Raw genomic sequence first — 19,954 nt, forward strand, 5'->3', positions numbered from 1 at the left:
CCTGCCAGTGGGTGGTATTTCATATCAATCCTGCGACATAGCTTACCAATCTGTCTTAGGAACCGGCATGCAGGCTCGTTCAGATTGCAGCCTCGCTTTGGCACATACTGACAGGCTCAGCAGACGCTATCAGGTAGCTTATTCCCGACCTCGACATCTATCATTGCCAATGATTATACAGCCCGCCAATGTAGAAGGGAAAGATTGCAATGATATTCAAGACACATTGCGGTCCGCTGGGGTTGCATCCTGTGGTCTCTATTGTGCTGTACCATAGTGGAGGAAGAGCCTGAGGGTAAACATGTGATGCGTTGAGACTACTGTGATATTTAATACTAATCACCACTTGGCTCTGCTGTACTAGACGAAGTGGGATGGCACATCTGATCCAAAGTTCACTTGCATATATCTGACGCAGAAAAGTGCCGGGACATATTGCATTCAACTGCCCAAGCGCTCAACGGTTATGTGGCCCGGGTACATATGAAGTTAGCCAACCTGTAACTGGTGGCTCATAGTTGCCTTTCCCGTAAATTTAAAACCGAATTTGCACAAGCGCCCCATTCCGGCGCTAGCGCACTCTCCCTTCCTCACCGTTACGCCGATGTCTCTCGCCGCCCTGCAGCTCGCAGTTCGCTGTCGGCAATGCAGCAGCACGCTGCAGCTGATGGTGCGTTGCATTTTGATGCGGCGGTACTGTTGCACAATATTGAACTGCAGTCACAGAGGCAGACACCTCATCGGCAGTTCCACTACAGTCCCGCGGTCCTGGCACGACGCGAGAAGAAACTTCCGACCCTGTCGAAGAAGCAGCTCGCTGCGAAGGAGAGGAAGAGGGCAAAGAAAGCTCCCAAGAGCATCTACGATAGCGAGAAGATGACGCTTTCGGACGCGGTGGAGGTGTTACGGGTGCGTCTCCGCTTGCATGCGGCTTAGTATGTGTCTTGACTGCTAGTGCGCGAAGGCGGTGGAGGTCGCTTCCCCAAACGCCACGTATGAGCTTGTTGTGAAGACGGAAATGGGCAAAGGATCCACGATACCGAAGGGTCGTTTCAACCTGCCCCGTGAGACCAAGTCACAGGGCAAGGATCGCATACTGGTCTTTGCGGAAGGGAGACAGGCTGAGGAGGCGAAGAAGGCAGGCGCAGACATTGTCGGCGGTCTGGAGTTGGTGGAGGGTGTACGTACATTCCACTCAGTCGTTCCGCAGAGCCTGACTGGCTGGACAGATCATTAGCGGCCGCTACCAAGCCACAATGTTCCTGTGCAGTCGTTCCCTCATTCGCCCGATCACTCCTCGACTTGGCCGTGTGCTTGGTCCAAGGGGATTGATGCCGTCGGAGCGTAGGGGCACCGTCACTGACGACATTGCAGGGTATATCAGGAGATTGAAAGGAACGAGCGAATGGAAGGGCGACAAGGAGGGCACGATCCGCCAACCAATCGCTAAGGTGAGTGCATTGGCCCCCGTGCTGTGATGTATCTATATCTTCGTCCCAGATGCACTTCCCTGTCTCCGACGTGATGAAAAATGTGCGGTATTTCATCACGGTTGTGAAACGAGCCACAGGCAACATTCGTGATCCTCTCGCGGACTCCAACAAGAAAGAGGCCAGCCAGAAACCCGGTGAGTCGTGTATGCACATTCATGCTCACCACCTTTGGCTCATATATGTTTGAAGTGAATGCTATCACCCGTGTTCTTCTCAGCACCCGGCAGGGACCGAGTATACAGATCTCGGACGCGTAGAGATGCGGCCTCTCCTAGTGACCTCCTCCACCTATATCCATATAATCGATCAATGGTATTAAGTCGTTTCCCCTGTCAATGCGTATTGTTCGCAATTCGGGTTTGATACTCGAGCTTGCGCTGCCATCGTGCGCGCAAAGCACTTGCAAGTAAAATCGAGCATTAAGACATGAGCAGTGTGACAGGAGTAGGGGGAGAGTACGTAAGTAGTCCTGAAGGAGAGGGGGTTCATTATAGTGCTATACAAGGAGTATTATAACGTGGCAATGCACGGCCCAGCTGACTAATTGTCATAAGCTTCCGCTAGTCGACGCGCCCGCCTCTGATACCTTCTGCGCTCCTTGATGTCTTCAGCAAGCTTGCCATAGCTAGCCTTCTGACCGATCGTACGTTCATGTTTGCGCTTGCCGATATCCTGTCCTTCCGAGGGCGTATGTCCCGGTCGCGAGGGCTGGTGCCGCACTTGCGGCGGGTTCTTGGGCTCATGAGGGAACAAGTCACCCCAATTCGACTTGCGCGCGTCGTAGAATGGCTGCTTTCCCTGGGATTTTGGGATAGTCATGCGCATGATTTGACCTGATATACGAAAATGTGAATGTCTGGGTTCCTGAGAACAAGGGAATCGGCCACTTACCCTCTGTAGTACAGCTATCGAGAATAATGTGCCCGCTCCGTTTAAGCGGTGGGAACACGAGGCGTGGCCAGCTATATGACTCTTGCCTCAACGCCGCAGTAACCTGATCTGAATGCAGGGCAGCGTCCCCGCTCCGTGCTTCCACATCGACGAGCTGCTTCCAATCATTGTTCGTGTGTTCAGGCGAATGGTCACCAGCTACGGAGAGTTGGGTCATGGGTATGGAGTCTTCTAGGTGCTTAGCAAGTTCGCGTCTTCCCACATCTCCGACCCGACCAACCTTCGTGGCCGTCGGAGCGGGGCGCGGACCCCGGCGAACTACCACGTAGGAGTAATTCATGTTCTCGTGGCCTATTCCTGAATGCTTCGTCTTGCGCACAAACTCCGGCCGTTGCAACCGTTGCGTGAAGCTGCACTCCAGCTTACCGTAACCGGGGTGGTACAATGGACAAGCCCCATCGTGGGGACACTGTTGACCAGGTTAGACAGTTACAAGACGCTGAGATTTGTTGACAGACCGGAGCAACGACATGAGCGCCTCTGAGCGTCGTTTCCTCTGCCATCGCAGGGTTATCAAGCTCCTTCCTGCCAAGTTTCAGGAGTTGCTCTCTAGCCTCGGCGATCATTTCGAAGTTGTGGTCGATAAGAACCTGGGTTGAAACGATGGGCTGAGCTCATGTGCGCAACTGTGGACCCGACCGCTACGTACTATGACCTCGGCACCGCTATCCCAAATCTCCTTGACGAGCAACTTCCGGTCAACATGCGTAGGGAGTGACGATAAGAGGAACGCCGATAACGCCATGACATTGGACCCATCCTCTCGGCTCAAGACATCGTCTTCGTGGAAAGACTTCTGCCACGAGACGCTGAGGGTGCCAGTCTCAACATCTATAGATGTTCTGTTAGTCCGACAATCTGTCTAACAACCGTGGTCCGTGCAGACGCACCCTTGATCAGACGCTTCCCAATCCGTACAAGACCCTCCCGTTTGTCGATACCTAAATAACTGACGAGGCTAGAACGAGATATCCGAATATCCTCCATGTCTGACGGAGCAAAATCGTCCGCGTCGGAACCTTGTTGAAACGCATGTCCGGATGCCCTACGACAGCGAAGACGTCAGAATACCACGAAATCCCCGACATAACTTCACACGAACCACAAGCCGCTGCCCGTAGCGGCACCCCAGTCTATAACACGTTCCACCCCCCACTCGGGTCCCAAACGCTGCTTGACGTGATCCAGAACCGCGTATATCGCAGAATAATGGGCAGGAAGCGCTACAGTTGCAAACGCTGTCGCATCCTTCAGCGCATGGCGTCCAGCTTCCTTCCCAGACTTGTACTGGGCATCGTATGAGGCATTCCATTCAACTCTCGAAGCGGACTCGTCCATGAAGAGCCGCTTGGCATCGTGGTGCAATTCGTGTTTGTCGGAATCTGAGATATAACATGAGCAGTTCACCCCCCGCGATCATCTACGAAAGTACTTACCTGCAACCATCCGACCAATACTCGACTGCAGCTCGAACGGAAGCACCACCGCCCCAATGCGCTGACTTCCAAACGCCGCCGCTGGAGACTTCCGTCCTTCCTTCTGATTGAGCAAGTCGTCCCGAGCGTCGAGCTCCGCGGAAGACAGGTAATCGGCCTCGCTTTCTGGATCATGAGGGAAGACTTCTAGTTCTCGAGGCCCGCGCGAACTCGAAGTATGCTCTTGAGTTTTGTTCCGAAGAGAAATATCAATGTCACGTAGCAGAGCTTGGAAAGCTGGATCGAGTTCGAGAGGGGCATTGGGATGATGCGACGAAGAAGCCGAATTCGAGGAGCAGCGTACTATGTCCGTTTTGTGACGGAAGACAACTCCAAGCGTCCGACGGCAGCCAAGGCGAAGCATTCCAGAGGGCTGCTTTCGTAGACAGTGAATTTGGGTGACAGAAGCAAGGGAATGTAGGGAAAGAGGACACTTCGGTTAAAGATTCAGCGCTTCAGCCATCACTGTGTAAATTATGGGCGCCAAGTGACTTTTGGGCCGGCGCTGCAGCCACAAACGCGACATCCTCCCTTTCCTGCTGCTCTGACACTCTTCTACTGCTTCATCATGTCTATGGCCGCTAAACACGCCGACGGACTGGAGGAGTCGGAACGTCCGGTTAAGAAAGTACGACTTCAGGATGATGCGGATGAGGAGGACGAGGAGGACGCGCCCTTGTCCTCAAGGGCCCAGGCGGAGCCTCAGAAGGCCTCCGATCTCTACCTTGACACTGTATGTGGACTGCGAGTTCATGTATTGCGATTGACCCCTCATTGTATAACCAGATAAACAGAGCTGTACTGGACTTCGACTTTGAGAAAGTATGCTCGGTTTCGTCGTCCAACATCAACATCTACGGTTGCCTGGTCTGTGGCAAGTACTTCCAGGGGCGAGGACGGAATTCGTACGCGTTCGCTCACGCAATTCACGACGATCACCACGTATTCATCAATCTTGAAACCGCCAAGGTGAGCCTGCAATGCGGGCCTCGTCGATGCCGAAGGTAACTCTTGTTAGGTGTACGTTCTTCCCGACGGTTACCCCGTTTCAGACCCATCTCTGGAGGACATTTCCTTTGTACTATCCCCTTCTTTCACCCCAACCGCTGTATCTAGGCTCTCTACGCCTGCGCACCTCGAGAAGCCGTCCTACGACCTCGCCAACAAGCCATATCTACCCGGATACATCGGTCTGAACAATATCAAGAGGAACGACTATATGAACGTCATCATCCACTCCCTCCTCCATGTGCCGCCTCTCAGAGACTACCTCCTACTTTCCAATTTTCGTGGCAAGGAGTCCGAGCTATTGAAGCGTTTTGCGGGTCTCGCCAAGAAGCTGTGGAATCCACGCCTGTTCAAGAGCCAAGTCAGTCCGCATGAGTTCCTGCAGGAAGTCAATCGGACAAGTGTCGGTAAATTCAGTCTAGAGAAACAGGGGGACCCGGTCGAATTCTTAGGGTGGTTGCTCAACCATCTTCACAAAGATATGGGGGGGACCAAGAAGCAGAATTCCAGTACGCTGCTTGCTCCGTGACCAGACTGAATGAACCGCAAGTAACTTGCTCTCGCTAGGTGTCATTTTCTCCACATTCCAAGGCAAAGTCCGGACAGAAACTCAACAAGTTCTCGTACGACCTGACTCCGGAGGCAACGAGAAGCCTCGTTTTGATATTGATCGAGGTGGGCGACAGCTATCTATCTCATGTAGCTGCAGACTCATGCTGTTCCATAGAGATTAAGTCGACGGTATCACCATTCTTGTTTCTGGCGGTCGATTTGCCCCCTCCGCCACTGTTCCAAGACGCCGTTGAGAAGAACATCATACCGCAAGTCAGCATTCAGTCTGTCCTCGCGAAGTATGACGGTCAAACGACGCAGGTCCGACTGATGATAATCATATCGATACACTGCCGCTGACGATGACTCTGTTCAGGAATCAATGGGCCATTTGCGACGCTACAAGTGCCAGCGGTTGCCCCGCTATATCATCTTGCACTTCAAGCGATTCACCAAGAATATGTTCGTCGAGGAGAAGAATCCGACCATCGTCAATTTTCCGCTCCGGGGTCTCGATTTCAAAGATTGTACGTACTTCAATCGGGCTATGGCCGGCGCAGTAGCTGATAGAGCGCGTGGTGCGTCCCTTTGATACATTGCAGATCTCGATGCGCCGTCTTCCCATCCCTCCACCGTCTACGATTTGATTGCCAACGTCACACATGAATCGACTGCAGGCACGACCCGTGACAAGGAGAGCACAGTGTGGAAGGTTCATCTCCGAGCCGGAGCAGGAGGTGGGGAGAATGAGAAGTGGTTCCAGATCCAGGACCTCATCGTCGAGGAGATCAGGAAGGAGATGATTGTCCTTGGAGAGACTATGTTACAGGTACGCTCTTCCCGGTGCGTGATGCCATGCGTTACACTGATGTCGCTATGTAGATATGGGAACGGAGACCAGACGGCACGTCGGCGAACGGCATGGAAGTTGACAAGTAGTACCTCGTTGGTACCTGGAGTGTACAAACCATTGCCGTTTCCTTTTTCTCTGTCACTTATGGACGTTTGAACGGCCGACCGACACGTGTCTGGCCTTGTTCCGCCACTAGCATGAATATATTCCTATTTTCGAGTCTCTGAACTGCTTGTGCCTCCTGTGGCTCCATCGCTCGCCTTCATCATGTCAGGGTTTGTATTGCCTTGTGCCACGGCAGCCGCCGGGGAGCGCTCCGCGGCTAGAGGTGGTTCAACAGACCCTGTTGGCACGGCGTCATTGTCGGTACTACGTGCTACCGCCCTGTCACCGTGTCCAAGTTTCAGCAATCAGATAGAATGTCTATCTGCGCCAAGTCCAACAGCGCGAGAGGAGGACTTGCCTGCCAGTCCTCTGGTCGAACAAGGGTTTGAATATGTAAACGCCGGACAAGACACCTGCACGGCAAGAGGTTGAGATCAGCTTCGGAGATTCATGGCGAGCGATATCTTTTTACCTGTGACACCTGCCACAAGGAAAGGCACAGCTCGACTCCGTGACATAGGTATGGTCCAAGATCCTTGTTCGTGGTCACCGGTTGAAGGTAATCTTCATCATGCGCGTCTGGTGCCAGCACACTGGGATTATTACGTAATCCGTCCTATAGCAGACGCCAAAGTCTAGTAATCGCACGAACCACTACGCACGTCTGGCAGCGATTGGAACGGTGACAAGAAAGGTGACTTCATTCCAAAACAGGGTGTACTACGGAAGTATTTGAAGCTCTCGTGTAAGTCAAGTGGAGAGTCGGACCTGATTGACTTCGGTTCCTGATCAGGATCTCCCGCTTGTCCGACAGATTCACACTGGTTGACCGAGTGCAGCCAAGGCTTCCTTTGCCGCCTTGTTTTTGGCAGCTCCCTTCGTTGCGGCGACTCCGACGCCCTTCGATTCGCCGTTTACTGAATGATCGGACCATGAGTAATCGTCCGTGCAATCACCAGGACTCCGCAGTTACTCACTGACGCAGGTCATCTGCCACTCCCTGTTACCCGGCGGACCAACCAGCAACTCGCCCCATGAAAGGATGTGGAGAGCCTGTCTCTCCTGCAGGTCTATTAGGGGTTAAGCGTCAGCCTGAGATGCAATTAGGCGAACATCCTATACTCGCAGTTGTTGAGCTGTACGGTCCAGCCTGCAAATAAATCCTACGCGGTCAATTCAAGGGAAAATTCGTTAGAATAGCGACTTACGATCGGCCATGATGTTTGTATTGCTGTTGAGCTTGTTGTGTATTGAGAAACGAGTCGAGAGGCTCAGTCGTTGCTGAAGTGTCTGCACTCACCAATCCTTTATACCCTCAAGTGCGCCAGAATGGACACGTCCAGGGCATATTGCAGACGCCATTCGACAGGTGAGACGCGTCGTGCCGTCAGCACTTTCACCCCCCGCTCCCACAAGGTGAGCGGGATACCTGAGGTTGACAGGCTGAGTCGTATGTGCCGTCATCGGGGTGACTCTGGGGTCGAGTGGTCGAACAGCAGCCTTCTGCGGCAGCAATGCTGAATAACTCCGGTTAGACCGTCGGAGCATATCCACGTCCACACCCGAGGCCTCTTTGGTGTTTGAACATTGATCCTCGACCGGAAACGGGGGGCATCGGAGGCACAACCGCGGCTGGACGGACTCTAGACCTCAATGTCAGTGACTAGACACCCATTGGCAACGCCGAGTAGCCCTAAGCGTACCTTTCATGTAGACCTGGAACCAGAGAATAACATTCTTAGTGTGTGATTAGAATTGCCCCTCCACAGATGTTAAACCCGCTTGCGTGCTCAACCACTACCCCGATAACATCGCATACACAGCATTTCGCATTAGACGTGCAAGCGGTAGGGTCCTCGACGTGGCTACTATGGGACAGTTCCACGACGGCCAGCTGAGAGCGACCGGCATGTCAGATGATGACGGTGTCGAGGTCGAACAGCGTGTGCTGCTCCGCATGTTCTCGGCGAGACGACGTCAGCACAGTTAATAGGGACCTAAGACCAACGTCTGGTCACACTGAACACCGGGACGCTTGAAGCGTCTCGCATGCGCATCGCCAGGGTTGGTGCGCCAAAAGAGGTGAAACATTATCTTCGGAACGACCGCACCGCGTCGGCGTGTATGTAGCACTTGCAACGGAGTTGGAACCGTTTTCGGGGAAAACAGATATCATTTAAATGATATCAAAATGATGGTCCGCTACTCCCCTAACGGGACCCTATTGCATCCAAGCCTGCGCAACGCACTCCGGCACTGCACGGCGCGAGAGCCCAGAGCTCTGGAATGACTGTAGCATGCCGTCCATGACAGACACCTCTTTGCCACGACCTACGGCGCGAGGCCATGCCAAAGCCGTGTCTGCGATTCGACCGGAGGATGAATGTTTGTCAGGCATTCAGCGCAAAGTATGGGAACCTGACCGCATCGTTAATCACGCTCCCGGACAGATTGAAGTGCCTCTGACCGGGAAAGCATGAGTTTCACCGTGCGACAGTACCGCTACGTCGTTTCTGAAACGCACCTGTCTTGCCGTCGCGGCACAAGACAGTAGATGGAGGACATGTCGAGCGCAGTAGGCCGGTGTATTTGCTGTATCCGGATATCACGATATCGATCGTAGAGCTTGAACTGTGATCGTATCTGTAGATGAGCAGCTTGCTGAGCCAATAGATGTCCTGTGGTAATTACCTCGTATTGCGCCCAGCTTTGTGGCACAAAGGTGGGTGGTTGAACCGTGGCGTTCGGAGAATGCGGCGACATGGTACGACTGCGAGTTCAAGCGCGGATCTGATCGGTGAACCGAGCTCCACTCACTATGAAGGCGCGCTGCAGACATGCGGCTGCCACAAGCATTCTCGAAGGTTGGCGGCAGCCGATGCTTAACTTACTCTCGAGTGTCACTGCATGGTCGAAAGAAGGGATGCCCCTGACGCTCTGGGTCGTCCGAGAATTACCGCCCAGGTACGGTAGCGCAGCGTCTAAACGACCAATGTCCACTGACGCACACGAGATTGAGCGGGCACCACGAGATAAATACACGGACGCCGGATCTAGGAACAAAGGTGCTACCGGAGCCAAGAAGCGACGGAGAACAGGACGAATTCTAGGGGTAGGGGGAAGCAAGTATGACGCAAAGGACCCAGAACATACAAAACACGGAATGGGGACACACGACGGATGACACGATGCACACGACCAAGGAACACGGGAGTTACAGGTTAGACGAAGAATGACGCGGCGACCTGGTCGCAGACTCTACTTGGCTGCTGCATCATTACTAGCAGACGCGGCCGCCTCTTCGGCAGCCAGGATGACCAAGGCCTCCCTGGCGGCGGCATCCCTCGCCAAGTTCTTCTGAAGGCCGCTGCCGCTCGCCACAGCCTTGCCATCGACTGCAAGAATATTGTGTCAGCGGCATCGGTCGTGCAGACAAAGGGGCAAGTCACTCTTGCAGGTCGAGGTCCACTCTACGGCGTGACGCGGTCCAGTGTACTTATCCTCCCAGCTGAGAGAAGACGTATTCCCTTTGTTCTGGAGGTCTATGGCGATGTCAGTCAAGGGGTACTTGCAGTCGGCGGGAGTGGTCGCACAGTTGTTGAGAGCCACGGTTCCGTCTGCAAGGCCGACGAGGTGAGATCCAAGAGCAGGAGAGTGTCAGGGAATGCACGTACCGGCGTTGTTCGCCATCCAGTCTATGGTCTATGTTCTTGCTGGACACCTTCTCGACGACCATCGTCGCTATATACACCTGCACCTGCTGCCCTCGGGCCCTCGGCTGCCTCCCTACCGTCCGCGACTATGCGTTGCGGTGACGAGGAGAGGAGCTCAGAACACCAGGGCGCGAGGGATGCTAGTTTCATACCGAGTATTGAGGGCCTTGCGCATCACAGGCCTCTCGATCGCACAACAAAACAGGTGTTAGGGGATCACTCACGAAAGGTGTACCATTCCATAGGACAATCTGCTGGTGCGGGAGAGAAGCCTAGACGGGGCGGCTGGATTCCCCCAACGAGCGTACTGACCCTACACGCCTGGTGCAACGGAGGCGGCGGAAGAGGACAAAGAAGGACTCCAGCGCCGTTTGAAGTGGGGAGCGGCACGACGGCTGTCGACAACGGCTGCGGGCCCGGGGAGAATCTTGTCGGAGATGACGGAAGTGCAGAGTGCAAGGGTTCGCGGAATGCGGAGCGCGAGAGCCAGTCTTACGCACTTCCTGCGTGCTTGGATATGGTCGGCTGCCGCGAGTGTCGGTCCCCTCGTGGCGTCCGAGGGGCCTAGGCTTGAACGACGCGTGCCCTCCGTGGGTGGGTCCGAACATAGCGAGAATCCCTGCTAAGGCTGCATGCCTCACCACGACGTCCTCGCATGTCATGAGCGAATCCCGCCGCAGGGCCCTATATCGGAGGTTTGGCAGTGTAGAAAGTCCAAAGGTGTCGAGTGGTACTACCAGAGAGGTGTGCTATTGGTGAGCGATGTGCGCGACGCTGCCCGCTCCTGGAAATTTGACGGCAACGCGGCTCGGAGATTGGCGCTCCTGGGTGAAAGCGCGGAGGGAGTGAAGTCATAGTGAGCTTTGTAATGCCTCGTATAGCTAGCCCTGAGCTTCGTGTCCTGCGTAGAACCAGCGTTGATCAGAGCACACAGCACAGTTCACAAGCGGAGTTCTAGCATTGCATTAGGCACAGCGTCTGATAGCATCTGCAGGCTACATAGAGGAATCGTTACGGAGAAGTAGAGAAGCAGGCGTGAGTGATGTGAGACTAAGACCACACAGATCCAGTCAGCGCTGTTGATACAGGTTGTGATGCCGCAAGCAAGAATTATCGTGCACAGTGTCCAAGATTGTAAGGTAGAGCAAGGCCGGATACATGAGAGGCGGGCCAGGCTATCCCTACAGCACCGGTCAGTGTCGCACAGTTCACACGAGAGCGCATGGCACTTACGGTCATCATGCGTAGCCACCACGTTGGCTCCACAAAGCTCTGAGGGCCATTTCCGCGGCGATCTCGCGTGCGCCACCAAGGTTGTTGGCGGAGCCGCGGCCGTACTCAACTCCATTCACTATCAGGTGATTTCGTTGGTCAATACTCGGGACAACTGGTATAAAATATTCAATGAACTAACCGTATACAGAGGCGGTCCACGTTGGGGCATTCTGAGGACCAGTTTGCAATGGCTGAGGCCAGGCGACGAGGGCTCCGAGACCATTACGCTGAACGTAGTTGTTGAATTGCATGCGCCAGTCTATTGCGAAATATCCGGATAGACAGATATCAGTAACGAGCCAAGCAAGTCAAGGGGGAGCCCTACTCACGCTCAGACATCGTGTGTATGGATACAAATGAAGAGACGAGAACTAAAAAGCAAGGCCAAGGGAAGCTGAAGACGGAAGAGAGAGATCTGGAGAGCTGAAGTCTGCATTCCGTCGTCCCTCCAAGTTATATAGTCCGGTGTGGCTGGGCGACCGCTGGCAGACCCTTGCATCTGCGATACTTGGGTTGGCGTCTCATGCGCTGACGGGATGCCGAAAATGACATTGCCTACAGGGCGACCGCAAAAGGAGAGAGACAGAACAAGCAACCAGTGTCGTCGGACGCCTATCCGGAAACACCTATGCGGGCATGATTGGAATGCAAAGACACCCCGCTGCGCACCGGAGTGTCTTGACAAGAGTCAACCGGAGTCGTTGGGGCGCGAAACAGCAATCCTCCACGCATCATGAGTCAGGTAGCGCGTCGCGGACGGGCGGGGGATGTGGTAGGGTGCGGGTGATCTATAGAAGTTGAGATCCCAGCGACGCTGGACACACACTTCGCGGAGCCTCCAGTCAGTATCCTAGGATCTACACGTGCAAAATTTTCGTTGCCGTACCTTGGACCATAGGCTGTGAGACCTATGTGGTTTTCAATTTGCTATGTCGGAACGGCTCCCGGACGTGAACAAGGTGAACAGGAAAATATGGCAACTCTTGATAGATGTGACATTGTCTATTGTATTTTGTCAGTCTTTGCATGACGCACGCCGAGATGCATGAGCGGAATACCTTGCGGTTGCCCTGATAGCGACCCGTGGGCGAGATGGTGGCTGGCGCTGTTCACCCTAGTCCAAAATGCTCCGCCACGCAGCAGCTACGGGACATCGGAACGCCCACGACTGTATCTGGATACTATCAATCCACAGAGAGCAACCTGTCTCTGCCTATACCGCATAGTGATAAAGCAATCAGCTTCAACCACCGGCGATGTTGCACCGAGCTGCATTTTTTCTGCACCGGCTCTGCGATGCGCGATGAATGTCAACCACTGGTCTTTGGCGGCAGCAGTGGGCCAAAAATGTTAAGTAAGTATCTGCACTGCAACCGCCAACGGGAGTGCGGTTTGATCGATCGAACCGTCCACTTTCGGTAGGTCACTAAGAATAAGGAGCACTGAAGTGCATCGCACTCCTTTAGATACCAGCTTTGTGGTTGGCTTTCGGAACTGAGCACCGGCATTCTAGCGGGTTGCCGTAAGGCCAGTAGACGTCCGTGATCTCATGACGATACGATGGGATCCTCGTCGGAGGTGAATAGCTTGAAAGTTGCCTTCGGATTAAGGCAACTTTGGCCCTGGACACCTAATGAGGCATAGGACATGTCGCCCGATAGCGCCGCGACACGAGGAAGGCTTTTTCAAGCAAAAGCAAAGCAAAACATGACTGTTCGGGGATCTCGCTTGACGAGAGTGAGATCCTCTGGTGTATTAGGTTTACAAGGACAGCGAGTCCGGTATCGACTCCCCCACGTTCGGCATCGTCACCATCATGGAGACAGAACGTTCACACGCCGACATGGTGGGATACGAAATGTCCGCGTCGGATACGGTCGGCCCAGTCGCTAGACGTGGATGGTCTCGGTGGGTGTCAGCAGCCGTTGGATGAGAGGAATGCAAAGTCAGTTGCGGCTGAGGCCCGCGCTCCGACAGGCGGATATTAACGGACTTTGGGTCTGTGCTAGGAGGACACTCTGATGATTACCACCCAACGTGGAGATGATAGGTGGGATGTTGACACCGGAGACTCAACTCAGGCGGCGGGAGGGTGGTGTCCTAGTCTCGTTTACGCGCAACGATGCCCGCACACGGATGGTGGATGCCCGACATTGATGCGCGCAGTCGAGTCAAAGGACTAGGATAGAAGCTAGGGTGGTAGCATTCGTCCTATCCATCCACGACCCGCCGTCCAACGATGGTCGGAGGGCGCAAGACGCGTATGAGAAGCGTCTGTGAGGTGATGTAGAAGTTGCCGCCGTGGAGTAGATGGGTAGGAAACGTCGGAAGTTGGGCGAAAGAGCGAGTCATCGGTGCATCGAACGGACCTTGGGTGTTCTTTGCGCCAGAATCCTTGGGTCCCATTATGCCACGGAGGTCGGTAGGGGACGCAGACTGTAAACGTATCCCACAGGATGTGAGTCATGGCAATATTGTGGGGCGCATAACGGACAGGTATACACACCTGAGGACAGGCCGCGCTGCGCTGCGCACCAAGAAGGAAGAAGGTGGGATCGGCGGAGTAGAGCTGAGCTGGTGCCCAGAATCGCGGGGGCTGATTGGTGTCTCCGCGGAATGATTTGAGGTTCTCTCCGGTGTGCAGCGGGGCCGCTGTGCAGCGAGGCCTAGATCCAAGGAAGCGAGAGGCTCGGAGCGGGATAAGATCATCCGGGGTTGGACAGACTCGAGGCGCAGAGGGGCGATAATCCAAAAGGCTCCGGCGGCGTTGAGTAGAGGAATGCGCTGCCGGCCGGGGCAGGGGAGGACCGGGGAGTGCCGGGGGCAGGCAGGCCAGACCGGGCTGTCGGTGATGGCGGCGGGGCCGGCTCGGGCGGCGGCCGGATGGGAATGGGGAGGTCCGCAGACTGACAAGTGGTCGGTGAGCCGAGGGCATCAAGGGACGCAGTGCCAGCGTCGCCATCGTCCAAGCCTCGTCGCTCTCTTCTCCCCCGCCATCTCCCCCGTCCTCCCCGCAGGTCAAGTCGGCGTCCCGCCCGCTGCTCGTCGACCGTCCTCCGCCCGACCTCTTCTAGCCTCCGCTAGCCTTGGTTGGTTCCCACGAATCTTTCCGTACCAACCTTCCCCCCCTGACGCATCCTTCTCGCCAGCTTCCCCCACTCGCACGGTGCGTACACCCCTTCCCCCCTGCCGTCGTATATCCACCTCTCACACCTTCGTTCTACTCTTGCTCGTCCAGGCACACCGTCCAGCACCCACCCCGTTCCATTTCTCGGTTGCAGTCCAAGTCCAAAAACCATGTCCCAATCACCTCAGGGAGACATCCAGGAGCGCATTGCCGCTGCGCGGCGTGAGGCAGAGAGTTTGAAGGAGAAAATCCGTGCCAAGAGGGAGTCCTCCGCCGATACCTCTCGTCAGTTTCCTTTCTGCTCGTCCATGTTGCCTACTGATCAAGACTCCGCGTTCTAGTCCGCGCAATGGCGAACGAAGTCCCTGCCCTCCCCCGTGTTGTCATGCGCCCCCGTCGTGCTCTCCGTGGTCACCTTGCCAAGATTTACGCTATGCATTGGGCTACCGACCGTCGCCATCTCGTATCGGCCTCGCAGGACGGAAAGCTTATCGTCTGGGATGCATACACAACCAACAAGGTCCATGCTATCCCCCTCCGTTCCAGCTGGGTCATGACCTGCGCATACTCTCCCTCTGGTAACTTTGTCGCCTGCGGTGGTCTCGACAACATCTGCTCCATCTACAACCTTCACTCCAAGGAGGGCAACAACGTCAAGGGTGCCCGTGAGCTCAGCGCTCACTCCGGCTACCTTAGCTGCTGCCGTTTCCTCAACGACCGCCAGATCGTCACCTCCTCTGGTGACATGACCTGTATGCTCTGGGATATCGAGGCCGGTGTCCGCGTTGTTGAGTTCAGCGACCACACTGGTGATGTGATGAGGTAAGTCGACGCGTCTCCCGGGCTTTCCCTTCCCAGGCCTGTCTCATGACATATATCTATCACAGCTTGTCTCTTGGACCAAACCAGAATGTCTTCGTTTCCGGTGCTTGCGACGCGACCGCAAAGCTCTGGGATATCCGTAGCGGCAAGGCCACTCAGACCTTCACTGGTCACGAGTCTGACATCAACGCAGTCAGGTAAGACTCGTTCCTCACCTTATTCATATCTCTGGCCTGCGGTGCTGACTCGGTCGCTAGCTTCTTCCCCAACGGAGATGCTTTCGCCACCGGTTCGGACGACGCGTCGTGCCGTCTTTTCGATATCCGTGCCGACCGTGAATTGAACGCCTTCACTCACGACAACATCCTGTGCGGTATCACCTCCGTCGCGTTCTCAATCTCCGGCCGCATTCTCTTCGGCGGTTACGATGATTGGACGTGCAACGTCTGGGACACCCTCAAAGGCGAGCGGGTCGGTGTTCTTACTGGTCACGAGAATCGTGTCAGCTGCCTCGGTGTCAGCTCAGATGGCATGGCTCTCTGCACGGGTAGTTGGGACAGCACGCTCAGGGTGAGTATATCGTGCTACCACAAACATCTACAAGCTACTAACGTGTCCATCGTAGGTCTGGGCATAAGGAGTCTATTTCATGTGAAGTTCGGGATCGTCTTTCATACCCTCTCTACTACCCCAGTGTACACTCGGAATGGGTTTCCATGTCCTCTATATCGATATCTGTTCTATTCATACGGTAGCTCTTTGCCTTGCCCTCACCTGCGCCTCGTGGCCGCCGTCGTGTCTGTCTTTACGCGTTACCCCACACCCACTCATTACCACCAGACCCCGGGTGGCCTGCATCTTGTGTCATCATCCTTATACATCCTTTATGACGGTCCCCTTCTTATGTTCCTGTTGCTTTTCTTCGCTCTGCGCTTTCTGTGTCCCTCACTCTCCCATTCTGGTTTAGCTGGCAATAGAGAACCTATGTATGCCAACACTGTCTGGATCCTGAGCTCAAGAGACCCCCAATGTCCGATAAGCCCAAGAGGAAGAGAGCGCCTGACGATCCTCCGACTTTTTGGTTATGTTGAAGATGAAAGACCGGTATGATATACATAGGCACGTTCGGTCTCGTTCAGGTAGACGTGTCTGGTCCAGGCGCTAGCGCTTGTGCCATGGCCCTGTGGCTGCTGTCACTGCACTACTACCGCGACCTCGGAGCGCAGTCTCCTTCGAACGCAACCTCCATCGTTACTACAGCTTGACATAGTTCCTGTTACCAAGGATGTCTGAGGACGACCGCGCCGCAAAAGCAGCTCGCGCGAGGGCCATGGTCTGTCTCTCACTGTATGTGTTTGGCAGAACTGGTGCTCACCACCCGGCCGTTCTCTAGCTCAAGAAGAGACAGGCCCAGAAGGCCGCAGAAGCTGGCGGGGGCTCGTCTACGTCGCGCGTCGCGTCTCCGGCCCCTCGCATTGCGTCTCCCAGTCCCGCATCGCCGTCAAGAACATACTCCCCCGTGCCGCCCACCCATGCCGAGGTGGCCGCGGCTGCTTCTCCTCCCCCGCACCCTCCCCATGCAACTGTGCCAGCACCCGCCCATGCAGCCCCGCCATCGCAGAAGCAGGAGAGTAATGTGGCCGACTTGTGAGTGCTACCCGTTCACACGTCTATATGCTGCGCGCAGCTCAACCAAAGTCCGGCGTGCCTCGTCTCTGTGGCATAGGTTCTCGAACGGCGCAACGTCAAACGGGACACACAACGATACGTCGTGGCTTTCGGGGCTCCCCCGCGTCGACGCTACCCCATCTCCCCCCGTTGCACTCGCCTCCCCCGCACCACGGTATGCAGCGCACCCACCACCCCCAGCTGCGACTTCCCCGCCTGCCGCGGCGCCGGATCGGGAAGACCTCCGTGCACTTGTGCGGGACCAGAAGCGGGCAATTGAATCTCTCGAATCGGAGAAGGCCTCGTTGAGCGCGTCATTGGGCCATCTTTCGCAAGTGGAACAAAGTGCGTGACTACACGTTGACTGTATGCGGCGCATATACCCATGGAGTTTGAGCAGAGGCACATCAGGCGCAGGAAGCGCTGCTGGCCGAGCGGGCGAAGAGTGAGGAGCTGCAGAAGATCGTGCAGGAGCTGCGGAAGACCCAGGCGGAGCTCTCGCAGAAGGCTCAGAAGCAAGATGCGTCGATATCGTCCTTGGAGGCCGAACGGAACACGCTTCGTGCCTCGGTACAGGAGTTGAACGCGGCGCTCGCCAGTATGTGGTCAAATAATTCACCTGGTTGACCCAGACACTGATCTCCTTCTAGAGGCGAAAGCGACTGAAGAGGCCTTGCAGACTGAGCGGCAGAACTCGACCCGGTTGCAGGAGCAGGTCCAATCTTTGGACCAGTCCGTTCATGACTACTCAGAACGCGTCGAGCAACAGCAGCAGACCATCTCTCTGTTGGTTTCTGAGAAGACGTCGCTGTCTGCCGCTGTGGAGAGATTGGATAGCACAGAGCAGGGTATGGGGTATCTCGTTGGGTGTTGTGTCCCTACACTCACTTTACTGGTGCAGCGTTACAAGAGACGGAGAAGCGGTTGGAGGATGAGCTCTCCCGGGGTGCCAAACTGCAAGTCCGGGTCTCGCAACTGGAATCGGAATCCGAGGCGTCCGCATCGAGAATAGCTGCCCTCACAGAGGCCGAGAAGGAGCTGACAGACAAGACGCGGGATCAGGTCAGCGTGCACATCACAGATTTTGACGATTTCGCTAACCGCTCTGTAGGAACGCGAAATACAACTCCTGAACGGGGCCATAAATGAGCTCCGAACTCAGTCGGAAGAGTTTCAGCGCCGCGTACGCGAGCTTGAGGAGCAGATTGAGAGCGATGACCGTGCCGAGCGTCTGGAGGAAACCCTGAAGAATACCCAAGACCGTGCGGACGAGCTCGAATTTCAGCTGTCCAAGCTCCGTCAGGTAGGTCATCCCAAAATCATTTATTGCGTTGTATGCATTGTGCTCAAACCGTACACAAGGCCCACGAGCAACTCAAGGCGGAGCGGGATGGCCTCACAGATCAGCTGCATCAAAAGAGCGCAACTGAGGCGAACTGGCAGGCTCGCCACGCGGAGGTCGAGCAGCAGCACCTGGCCACACAAGAGCAGCTCTCTTCCGTCATCGCGGAGCGGGACGGCTTGCTCGGGGAGCGCACCGCTCTGCAGACGGAGATCGAGCACAACAAGAACGTGGTGACCGAGCTGCAGCAAAAGCTCGCAGCCCTCGCATCGGATCTCCAGCTGAACGCCCGTCAGCTCAAGCAGGTGCAGGCCGACCTCAGGGCTGCTACCGCCCGTGCCGAGGATGCGGAGAAGACGCAGAAAGAGCTCCAGGCGGAGGGGATCGGCCTCATGCGGTCATTGGAGGAAATGCGGGCAAAGGTTGTCGAACTCACGGACGAAAAGGTCATGCTTAGCGAGAAGGTGGACACACTCCAAGGTACCATTCACGCCCGTGACGGGGTAATCTCCCGGCTCGAGGCTGTTCTTGAGCAAGTACGTGGCGAAACGGCCGCTGCTGAGCGAGAGCGGGACGAATTGAAGAGCGCCCTGGAGAACGAGCGTGCCGCGCTGCAGAAGGACTCTACGGAACTCCAGAAAGCCTATTCCGAGCTGCAAGCGGAACACACTGCTGCGCGGAAGGACGTCGCCGACCTCGAGGACGAGCGCGCCAAGCTGCGCCAGTTATCCAACTCCAACGTCGACGAGATCCGCCGGCTCACGGACACCCTCCAGGCGCAGACGTCACAAGTTGCCTCTTTGCGCAGCGAGCTCGCCGAGCGCACGCAAGCACAGGGCGAGGCGCAGGAGTTCTTGGAACGAGCACAGGCGGAGATGGAGTCCCTGCGAGCCGAACAAGCGCAGAAGGACGAGGAACTTGAACGGCTCCGGGAGGCCGCCTCGGCTCCGTCATCGCAGCCGGACACGCAGTCGCAGTCGCTCGACGAGGAGATGCTCAGTGCGCTCAAGCAGCAGCACGCGCTCGAGCTCTCCACTGCGCACTCCCAAGTCCGTGCCCTCGAAACGTCAGTGTTCAACGCCGAGGCGCACGTACACGCATTGCAGCGGCAAGTGACCGTGCTCGAGGACGAACTTGCGCAGCTCCGACCCCTCGCACGGCCGTCTTCGAGGGCCTCTACTCAGCAGCAGCAACCTCCGGTCCCCAGACGGCCATCTAACAGGGCGGTCGACCCTTCTGACGAGCTGCGCCGGGCGTCGTTCACCTCGCACAGACCCAGCGGGATGTCTCCCCCCGCCACGTTGTCGGCGTTCGAGGGTCTGTCGCCCGAGGCAAAGCACAAGCGTAAAGTCAGCCTGAGCATGCTCAAGGCTCGCATCGATAGCGAAGTCGCCCACCAGACGCGGCCTGCGTCAAGAAACTCGAAGAGCCACTCCCCTCTAGCGAAACCAGCCGGCCTCCCTGCCGTCGTCGAACCTGCGTCAGAGTCGCAACCGCCCACCCCTCCCCCGCATACACATGCCCACCCCGCAAAGCGGCCCGTGTTCATGGACGAGTCGCATATATTCTG

The 19,954-nt window shown here is 55.9% G+C and overlaps 10 protein-coding genes across 10 annotated transcripts; 3 read left to right on the top strand and 7 right to left on the bottom strand.

Moving 5' to 3' along the window:
- Nucleotides 1-574: 574 nt before the first annotated feature.
- L226DRAFT_556076 (mitochondrial 54S ribosomal protein uL1m) lies at nucleotides 575-1,908 on the top strand. Its single transcript, XM_067683103.1, has 6 exons — nucleotides 575-670; nucleotides 727-909; nucleotides 965-1,180; nucleotides 1,230-1,451; nucleotides 1,501-1,627; nucleotides 1,683-1,908. Exons 1-6 carry the CDS (start codon nucleotides 605-607, stop codon nucleotides 1,748-1,750), a joined length of 882 nt encoding a protein of 293 aa, XP_067542685.1. The 5' UTR covers nucleotides 575-604; the 3' UTR covers nucleotides 1,751-1,908.
- L226DRAFT_549110 (Rsm22-domain-containing protein) lies at nucleotides 1,829-4,351 on the bottom strand. Its single transcript, XM_067682650.1, has 7 exons — nucleotides 3,881-4,351; nucleotides 3,547-3,826; nucleotides 3,335-3,489; nucleotides 3,094-3,275; nucleotides 2,903-3,034; nucleotides 2,385-2,853; nucleotides 1,829-2,326 (listed from the first exon to the last, which is right to left on the bottom strand). Exons 1-7 carry the CDS (start codon nucleotides 4,281-4,283, stop codon nucleotides 2,034-2,036), a joined length of 1,914 nt encoding a protein of 637 aa, XP_067542686.1. The 5' UTR covers nucleotides 4,284-4,351; the 3' UTR covers nucleotides 1,829-2,033.
- A 105-nt stretch (nucleotides 4,352-4,456) lies between these two features.
- Nucleotides 4,457-6,555, top strand: L226DRAFT_528316 (spindle pole body protein). Its single transcript, XM_067679326.1, has 8 exons — nucleotides 4,457-4,652; nucleotides 4,706-4,888; nucleotides 4,938-5,436; nucleotides 5,495-5,602; nucleotides 5,655-5,800; nucleotides 5,856-6,006; nucleotides 6,082-6,308; nucleotides 6,362-6,555. The coding sequence occupies exons 1-8, from the start codon at nucleotides 4,488-4,490 to the stop codon at nucleotides 6,416-6,418; spliced, it is 1,536 nt and encodes a 511-aa protein (XP_067542687.1). The 5' UTR covers nucleotides 4,457-4,487; the 3' UTR covers nucleotides 6,419-6,555.
- On the bottom strand, nucleotides 6,362-6,983 carry L226DRAFT_528317 (uncharacterized protein). The gene is made up of 3 exons (XM_067679327.1): nucleotides 6,910-6,983; nucleotides 6,796-6,850; nucleotides 6,362-6,716 (listed from the first exon to the last, which is right to left on the bottom strand). Exons 1-3 carry the CDS (start codon nucleotides 6,953-6,955, stop codon nucleotides 6,542-6,544), a joined length of 276 nt encoding a protein of 91 aa, XP_067542688.1. The 5' UTR covers nucleotides 6,956-6,983; the 3' UTR covers nucleotides 6,362-6,541.
- A 133-nt stretch (nucleotides 6,984-7,116) lies between these two features.
- L226DRAFT_528318 (uncharacterized protein) lies at nucleotides 7,117-8,063 on the bottom strand. The gene is made up of 5 exons (XM_067679328.1): nucleotides 7,738-8,063; nucleotides 7,646-7,676; nucleotides 7,564-7,587; nucleotides 7,415-7,507; nucleotides 7,117-7,354 (listed from the first exon to the last, which is right to left on the bottom strand). Exons 2-5 carry the CDS (start codon nucleotides 7,653-7,655, stop codon nucleotides 7,254-7,256), a joined length of 228 nt encoding a protein of 75 aa, XP_067542689.1. The 5' UTR covers nucleotides 7,656-7,676; nucleotides 7,738-8,063; the 3' UTR covers nucleotides 7,117-7,253.
- Nucleotides 8,064-9,695: 1,632 nt separating this feature from the next.
- Nucleotides 9,696-10,127, bottom strand: L226DRAFT_564733 (uncharacterized protein; the record flags this gene model as incomplete). The annotated part of the gene is made up of 3 exons (XM_067683684.1): nucleotides 9,696-9,832; nucleotides 9,887-10,054; nucleotides 10,112-10,127. 3 exons carry the CDS (start codon nucleotides 10,125-10,127, stop codon nucleotides 9,696-9,698), a joined length of 321 nt encoding a protein of 106 aa, XP_067542690.1.
- On the bottom strand, nucleotides 9,963-10,836 carry L226DRAFT_528322 (uncharacterized protein). The gene is made up of 2 exons (XM_067679329.1): nucleotides 10,112-10,836; nucleotides 9,963-10,054 (listed from the first exon to the last, which is right to left on the bottom strand). The coding sequence occupies exon 1, from the start codon at nucleotides 10,810-10,812 to the stop codon at nucleotides 10,423-10,425; it is 390 nt and encodes a 129-aa protein (XP_067542691.1). The 5' UTR covers nucleotides 10,813-10,836; the 3' UTR covers nucleotides 9,963-10,054; nucleotides 10,112-10,422.
- A 552-nt stretch (nucleotides 10,837-11,388) lies between these two features.
- Nucleotides 11,389-11,764, bottom strand: L226DRAFT_564734 (uncharacterized protein; the record flags this gene model as incomplete). The annotated part of the gene is made up of 3 exons (XM_067683685.1): nucleotides 11,389-11,501; nucleotides 11,565-11,684; nucleotides 11,755-11,764. The coding sequence occupies 3 exons, from the start codon at nucleotides 11,762-11,764 to the stop codon at nucleotides 11,389-11,391; spliced, it is 243 nt and encodes an 80-aa protein (XP_067542692.1).
- A 1,713-nt stretch (nucleotides 11,765-13,477) lies between these two features.
- L226DRAFT_16749 (uncharacterized protein) lies at nucleotides 13,478-14,594 on the bottom strand. Its single transcript, XM_067672593.1, has 2 exons — nucleotides 13,932-14,594; nucleotides 13,478-13,861 (listed from the first exon to the last, which is right to left on the bottom strand). The coding sequence occupies exons 1-2, from the start codon at nucleotides 14,385-14,387 to the stop codon at nucleotides 13,637-13,639; spliced, it is 681 nt and encodes a 226-aa protein (XP_067542693.1). The 5' UTR covers nucleotides 14,388-14,594; the 3' UTR covers nucleotides 13,478-13,636.
- L226DRAFT_475551 (G-protein beta subunit) lies at nucleotides 14,460-16,307 on the top strand. Its single transcript, XM_067676675.1, has 6 exons — nucleotides 14,460-14,591; nucleotides 14,664-14,837; nucleotides 14,894-15,374; nucleotides 15,440-15,571; nucleotides 15,632-15,944; nucleotides 16,000-16,307. Exons 2-6 carry the CDS (start codon nucleotides 14,723-14,725, stop codon nucleotides 16,009-16,011), a joined length of 1,053 nt encoding a protein of 350 aa, XP_067542694.1. The 5' UTR covers nucleotides 14,460-14,591; nucleotides 14,664-14,722; the 3' UTR covers nucleotides 16,012-16,307.
- The last annotated feature ends 3,647 nt before the right edge of the window (nucleotides 16,308-19,954 follow it).

This window comes from Lentinus tigrinus (genome assembly GCF_003813185.1).
Source record: "Lentinus tigrinus ALCF2SS1-7 unplaced genomic scaffold L226scaffold_1, whole genome shotgun sequence".
NCBI classification, from domain to species: domain Eukaryota; kingdom Fungi; phylum Basidiomycota; class Agaricomycetes; order Polyporales; family Polyporaceae; genus Lentinus; species Lentinus tigrinus.

Coding starts and splice junctions, on each gene's coding strand:
- L226DRAFT_528322 (XM_067679329.1), bottom strand. CDS start 10,812: ATGACATGCGAGGACGTCGTGGTGAGGCATGCAGCCTTAGCAGGGATT.
- L226DRAFT_528316 (XM_067679326.1), top strand. CDS start 4,488: ATGTCTATGGCCGCTAAACACGCCGACGGACTGGAGGAGTCGGAACGT. Junction 5,801..5,855: donor ATGACGGTCAAACGACGCAG/GTCCGACTGATG, acceptor GACTCTGTTCAG/GAATCAATGGGCCATTTGCG. Junction 6,309..6,361: donor TTGGAGAGACTATGTTACAG/GTACGCTCTTCC, acceptor GTCGCTATGTAG/ATATGGGAACGGAGACCAGA.
- L226DRAFT_556076 (XM_067683103.1), top strand. CDS start 605: ATGTCTCTCGCCGCCCTGCAGCTCGCAGTTCGCTGTCGGCAATGCAGC. Junction 910..964: donor ACGCGGTGGAGGTGTTACGG/GTGCGTCTCCGC, acceptor TAGTGCGCGAAG/GCGGTGGAGGTCGCTTCCCC. Junction 1,452..1,500: donor TCCGCCAACCAATCGCTAAG/GTGAGTGCATTG, acceptor TCTTCGTCCCAG/ATGCACTTCCCTGTCTCCGA.
- L226DRAFT_549110 (XM_067682650.1), bottom strand. CDS start 4,283: ATGCTTCGCCTTGGCTGCCGTCGGACGCTTGGAGTTGTCTTCCGTCAC. Junction 3,827..3,880: donor TATTGGTCGGATGGTTGCAG/GTAAGTACTTTC, acceptor GTTATATCTCAG/ATTCCGACAAACACGAATTG. Junction 3,035..3,093: donor ATAGCGGTGCCGAGGTCATA/GTACGTAGCGGT, acceptor GTTTCAACCCAG/GTTCTTATCGACCACAACTT.
- L226DRAFT_528318 (XM_067679328.1), bottom strand. Junction 7,508..7,563: donor GACCGTACAGCTCAACAACT/GCGAGTATAGGA, acceptor AACCCCTAATAG/ACCTGCAGGAGAGACAGGCT. Junction 7,355..7,414: donor GTGGCAGATGACCTGCGTCA/GTGAGTAACTGC, acceptor CCGATCATTCAG/TAAACGGCGAATCGAAGGGC.
- L226DRAFT_475551 (XM_067676675.1), top strand. CDS start 14,723: ATGTCCCAATCACCTCAGGGAGACATCCAGGAGCGCATTGCCGCTGCG. Junction 15,375..15,439: donor CACACTGGTGATGTGATGAG/GTAAGTCGACGC, acceptor TATCTATCACAG/CTTGTCTCTTGGACCAAACC. Junction 15,572..15,631: donor TCTGACATCAACGCAGTCAG/GTAAGACTCGTT, acceptor CTCGGTCGCTAG/CTTCTTCCCCAACGGAGATG.
- L226DRAFT_528317 (XM_067679327.1), bottom strand. CDS start 6,955: ATGTCACGGAGTCGAGCTGTGCCTTTCCTTGTGGCAGGTGTCACAG. Junction 6,851..6,909: donor CCTTGTGGCAGGTGTCACAG/GTAAAAAGATAT, acceptor CTTGCCGTGCAG/GTGTCTTGTCCGGCGTTTAC. Junction 6,717..6,795: donor TTCGACCAGAGGACTGGCAG/GCAAGTCCTCCT, acceptor ACACGGTGACAG/GGCGGTAGCACGTAGTACCG.
- L226DRAFT_16749 (XM_067672593.1), bottom strand. CDS start 14,387: ATGGCGACGCTGGCACTGCGTCCCTTGATGCCCTCGGCTCACCGACCA. Junction 13,862..13,931: donor GCAGCGCGGCCTGTCCTCAG/GTGTGTATACCT, acceptor ATACGTTTACAG/TCTGCGTCCCCTACCGACCT.